Source organism: Candoia aspera, chromosome 2 (genome assembly GCF_035149785.1).
Source record: "Candoia aspera isolate rCanAsp1 chromosome 2, rCanAsp1.hap2, whole genome shotgun sequence".
Taxonomy (NCBI): Eukaryota; Metazoa; Chordata; class Lepidosauria; order Squamata; family Boidae; genus Candoia; species Candoia aspera.
The window spans coordinates 211,491,352-211,497,351 of record NC_086154.1 but is presented as its reverse complement, the minus strand read 5'-3'; the positions used below and the strand labels follow the sequence as shown (position 1 = coordinate 211,497,351).

The 6,000-nt window shown below is 47.6% G+C and overlaps 1 protein-coding gene across 1 annotated transcript in view; it reads left to right on the top strand.

The window, feature by feature from the left end:
- Positions 1 to 331: 331 nt before the first annotated feature.
- The window catches only part of PRDM6 (PR/SET domain 6), a 90,008-nt gene continuing 84,339 nt past the window's right edge, over positions 332 to 6,000 (top strand). Inside the window, exon 1 of the mRNA XM_063296727.1 lies at positions 332 to 881. Coding sequence (XP_063152797.1) covers positions 332 to 881 — 550 coding nt within the window. The remainder of the gene's footprint in view (positions 882 to 6,000) is intronic.

Genomic DNA, 6,000 nt, shown 5'->3' with positions numbered 1-6,000 from the left:
GGAGGGGAAATAGAACCCAGAGGAGCGGGAAGTTTTTGGAGCTCTTTGGAGGGTGGGAGAGGTCAAAGCCTTCGTGAAACAACCCTCCCAGGCTCCTCCCTCTCCTCCCCCCTGGAAAGTTGGGGTCTTGCTCTGTCAGGCGCTGCGCCCGAACCTGAACAAGCCTCCCCGGTTCTCAAAGGTGCCGAGAAAATCTCGGGAGGGCGCCCAGTACAAGGCCCCGCGCATTTCCCCCCGCGCTTGTCCGGGGTGCTGGCAACCCACCTGGGTGACCAAAGTCCCGGCAGGACCTCTCAGCGCTCCCCCCTTCCTCCTCCGCAGGCTCGCGGAGATGCTGAAGCCCGGCGACCCCGGCGGATCGGCTTTCCTCAAGGTGGACCCGGCTTACCTCCAACACTGGCAGCAGCTTTTTCCGCCTAGCAGCCAGCTGAAAGGCGCCGCGGGGCTGCTGGGCCACCCCCTCCAGGCGCCCGAAAGAGCCGTTGACCCAACGTGTGACAGCCTCCGACAGCTCCCGGCCTCTCTCTCTTCGGCAGCCTCGTCCTCCTCGTCCTCCTCGTCCTCCTCCTCTTCGTCCACCCCGTCGTCCGCCCCATCTTCGTGCGCCGCCGCTTCCCTGGCCAGCTTGACTTCGCTGCCGATGGCGCAGATCCCTGTCTTTGGGCCGATCCAAACCTCCGATCCCGCAACGGGAGCCCCTGCTTCCCTCTTGCAGACCAAGGACTTGGGAGGGGGCGGCGGCGGCGGCAGCCTGGCCAAGTGCAGCGAGAGGGGGGCGCCTAGGATTCGCTGCACCGCCGAGGAGCTGGACTATTACCTCTACGGGCAGCAGCGCATGGAGATCATTCCCCTCAACCAGCACACCGGGGACCCCAACAATCGTACGTACCGCTACCCGCTGAGTTTTCTCTAGGCGCAGCTCGGGCTTGGGGGCTTTTTGGATGCGGGGACAGGGGTCGTTTCTTTTCTCAAGTGTCTCTTGGTGTTTGGAGGCCTCTCATCCGAGTTTGCTGGTCGACACAGCCCAGCTCTGAAACAAACCTGTGCAAGTTTTACTCAGAAATAAATTCGCGGGTGTTCAGTGAGCCCGCTGTAGGGAATTGTGCCTAGCAAGATTACAACCAAAATCACTATCAAGTAGGACTATCCCAAACCTACTCTTAAATGAGAGGCACAGGACCGATTAGCCAACCTCCTAGATATCTGAAATATGCCTACAATTTACTTTGGCATCTAAATTAAGCATGTCAGAAAGAGGCTTAAAACTCGGCCTTTCAGCCCTTGCATTTTGTAGTGCGCCCTGTTCAACACAGTGGGACTCCCTTCCCCAAAGTTTCAGGAACTTAGAGTAAGCTTAAGTTAAATCTTGGACAGCACTTGTCGTCACAAGTGTTTTCTGGAAAACATAGTTATCCCACATTAGGTTGTTTATCAAAGCCTTACCTTACTGGAACTTTCTTGAATGTAAGTGGTTTTATTCAAGTTTATTTACTTTCAAGGTTTTACTCTTGATGCTGTAGCAAGAAAGTCTGAGCTGGAAAGACTTTTTCCTTCATTGAGAATATTGTTCAAGGAGGAAGAAATTTAACTTGTTTCAAAGCCAACTATTCCCTCGGCTCCTTTGGAAATACCATATACCTTTCGGCTCTTGTTCACATCATTAACACCGGGCCACTGGGTTTTCCTCACTAGCGTCAGAGCCATTTTATAGGAAGTTTGTTTTCAAAAGTAGAAATGTCAAAAGCCTAATTGAGTGTCAAAACCAATATGGAATGGAGGAATTTCATAATGATTTTTTTTTATTTAAAAGAATCACATTTACTTTACAGAAAAGAAGATGGAATTCTTTTTTGATAGTTTTTCTTTTTTCCAAAAAATACAGATTTTGACAGAACATCTTTTTTCAGGATTGTAGCTTGCACTGCATTTGCTTGCATTGTGGATGGCATTTGGAATTGTTTAAAAGTCTTTTTAGATATCTTAAATAACTACATAATGGCAGCCTATAAGTAATACGCATTGTGAGAAAATACTGGCAATAGAGTTGTAGCTCTCTTTTCTTCTAAGAAGTTTTATTTGTAGTGTTTTAAGATAGTCGATTTTCAGCCCAGTGAAATTTCATGACTTACACCTTCACCATATTTCTTTATAAACAAATGCAATCAAGTTAGGAGAGTCATCAAATTTATTTTGGGCTTCGTGTGCATATCGATCTGTGTGGCCGGCATAATCCATGTAAAGCCTGAGTAAGAGCACTTTAATTCTAACATTAGAATTAAACTGATGTCATTTCCAAAGTTTATGGTTTAAATGGTCGGGCTGGTCGGGCAGAAAAGGAGCAATCATTCAAATGGGCATTTCAGTCTGAATCCAAAATTTCCTTCCAAAGTTACAGAAATTTCCAGGTTAATTATAATAACGTAGTAAGACTACACGTGGATTGAATTTAGGTGAAAGTAAATGTCTTCGGAAATCAGGGAACTCAAACAGCGACAGTGCAAGTTAACTTGGAAGTAAACTCCAGGTTACTCAGTGCCGAGTACTCCTGAGAAAGTGAGCCAAATCTGACCCTTGTTTACTCTGAATCTAGGAGAGGAGAAGGCACAATCCTAGATCTTTTCTTCACCCCGTATTCAGTGGGATATTGTAGTCTTAACTTTTCTCTCTTTAATCGTCCTCTGAAAGTGGGGCGGCAGTTTGGATTCATTTCCCGTATTTCCCAGACGCTCCTCTTCAGAGCCTGCCTCGTTGTCTATCACCTGATACAGGAGCGCGTCGTTTTCCTCCAGAACCGCAGAGCGGTTAGAGAGAGACGGCCGGAGAAGAGATCCCATAAATTATTGGTCCCATAAATTAAGAGATTCTGAGAGGCGCTTTTAATTGCCAGCAGAGGTAGCTTTACTCCTCGGAGACAGAAATCAGTAATCCGGGAGATAAAGGGCTTCTAAAGAGCAAGAGGATGAATTTTAAAAAAAAGCCGCCTCTCGTGACCGAACCTGCTCTCCTTTCTCTTTGTCCGGAATTAAAAATAAGTTTTCCGAAGCCGCGCGCTCTTCTTCCCAGAGTGGCTTGCAAGAGCCACCAGGTGGCCTTCAGTCACTCGAAAGGATGGGTCGTCCTGGCAGTGGCGTTCAACCGCGCGCGGGGCGGGTTTAGGCCCCAGCAGGGCAGCTCGCTCGCGCCAACCCGCTCCTGCCCACCCGCACCCGAGCCTCGGCTCCGACCCGGCCTCCTCCCTTCTCTTTCCCTCCTTGACAGGGGTCTGATTATTGCCGACAGGACTTCCTTCCTTCCGACCGTTTGGCGGCAGGCCAAGCTATGAGCTGAGGCTGGTGGATCGGGCCGACGACGACGCCCGGACCTCGAGCACCGCTCCTTTTCTTTCCACTCCCGGCCGTGACTTCAGCGCCGGGTGTGTCTTGTTCCGTGGCCAGCAGAGAGGTTCCCAAATCTTTTCTCCGGATTGGCGCGGGGTGGTGGTGGTGTGTCTCAGCAAAGTACCATCCCTATCTCTACTGTGGGCGAAAATGTGATCTAGTGCAAAGGAGGTCGCACCTGCTCTTTGAAGGGACCTAACTGGGCGGAATCTTGCGAGCTGGCAGCAAAGACCACCAAAGCTGAGCGAGAAATAGAGATCTTCCACCACCTTCTTCCCCCGCCCCACCCCCCGCCGCTATCGGCACTTCTGGTGCCTAAATGAATGAAGCTGCCTTTTGTTTCGCTGTTTGGCTTCGCCACTTCGCCTGCTGCCTGACCGGTTCGAATGTGCCCAGTGTCCGGATCAAGAACGCAAAAAAAAAAAAAAAAAGGCGTCCGCTGGACGTACGTACGACTTGCTCGATTTAGCAGCACGCACAAGACACGAGTCTTTTGCAACTTGAGGTGAGCACTTCTGAAACCTCCCAGGTTTCTTGATGGGATTGAGAACGATATCTAAACAAAAATAGTTATGCATTCTCAAGTCCTGGGCCAGAAAGTCAGAAATTCTGGAAGGGGAGGGGGCAGTCTAGTCTCCAACACAAGAATTTGTGAGTGTTGATGATGCCTTCATTTGCTTGCCCTATTCCCCATCATTAATCTTGCCTTGACTGTTCTAAAGCAAATATCTTTTGTCACCCTTAGCCCTTGTAATCCAGTTAAAACAAGTTATTGGATTTGTCATTTAGCACTCTTACCCAAAACTCATGTACTAATTTTAGTGTGTCTTTGCTCCATGGATGGAGCCTAAGCCTTAATGAGTTGAGTTCCAATATTTTGCTTAATTAGGATACAAATCCAGCTGTCAGTAACACTATTCAATCTAAATGCTTTCCAGGCAAAATATGGACTGTAATTCTAAAGTTTAATTAAGTCTGTAGTGCAAGCAGAGAAAAAGCTGCTGTACTTAATCCTAGATTAATATTAATTAACATTCATTATATCACCAATATCATTATTAATATTCATTATAATGTTATACTATTTATTATTGACTTTTTTTTAAGCCGTTCAATTGTGACCAATTCTTGGAGACTGCCTGGACAAGTCCCTGCAGTTTTCTTGGCAAGATTTTTTAGAAGTATTTTGTCATTGCCTCCTTCCTAGGGCTGAGAGAGAGTGACTGGCCCAAGGTCACCCAGCTGGCTTTGTGCCCATGGCGGGACTAGAACTCAAGGTCTCCTAGTTTCTAGCTGGGTCCCTTAACCACTACACCAAACTGGCTCTATTGTTGACATTAATATATGACAATTGAAACTGGCACAATGTCATGTAACTTTATACATTTCTGTTAAGGCATCTGTTTTGCAGTATGGCAATGATTTCATAACATGAATAGTAGCTAATTTTGCAATTTCATACTTAAAAAAATACCAATAGTTATTACTTCACTTACACATCGACTTCCAGATAAATGGATACATGAGTGCTGTCGTTGGCACTTAGGAATCTCCAGTCCTTGACATAAATTGATGTGAGGTTAACATTCAGAAGATATTGCTCGCACAGGTTGATTTTTATTTATTTTTTCCAACGTTGAAGGTCCGCTGTTTCTAGCGGAAATATTTGAGGAAATCACAGCAAGCTGGGAGAACTGGGAGTCAAATGGATTCGGTGGAATAAGCGGTCCGACGTGGCAAAGGTTTGATGCACCCCGAGGTTTCCGAGCAAGTCAGGGCGTTTTCCCTGCAGATGAAAAAGAACCTCTTTTCTCTCTCACAGCGTCCACACGTGTAAACAAGTTCAATGCTTTTACGGTGTGGAAGGTTTCCCATCCTAAGACATGCAAAGTTCTGAAGGGCGATAACTCAGACGAAACATTTTTGGCCTAGTCTCTTATTTTTAAACCCCTTTAAGCAGTTTGTGTTACTGTATGTCCAAGCAGGCGCCTTTCAGTTTCTTTCAGTAAGGGCAGTCTTATGGAGCGAAATCCTTAATTACGGCAGAGCCAAAGGCCATGATCTTGAAGGGCGAGGAGAGACCTTTCCTTTAGCACCAAGCCCTAAATCCAGCTTTTATGTTCTTGAAGTCTAGTTCTCAAAGGTACCTTTGCTCCCTCGCTGCCCCTCCCCCGGAGGTTTAAAAGCAACGAAGACACTGCTGCCCCTCGCCACTCAGCGCCGTGTGAAACGAACCAGCAGGTTCCGCAGCCCGCCCCCTTCCGCGCATTCAGCCGCCTGGCGGGGTGTCTTTTGCCACACTCCCAGCCAGGCGGGGAAACGCGGGGTGGGGGGGCGGGGAGGAGGAGGAGGAGGCATTCCTCCTCTTAGGGTTAAATCTGTATGTATGCGCGTATATATATATATATTCCCCAAATTGCTACTGTATCTTCAACGTACTGTAGCTATTTTCCACCATCCCCCCCCCCCGCCCAAGCAGGAGCAGCAACTTTACAAGGAGGACTCGCGGCCCATATATTAGATTGAGGTTAGAAGAGGTGGTGACTGTTTATTTAAGGTGATAAAATGGTCCATCAGCAGTAATCTCCATCGATATGTGCCACAAGGAGATGAAGGATGAGGG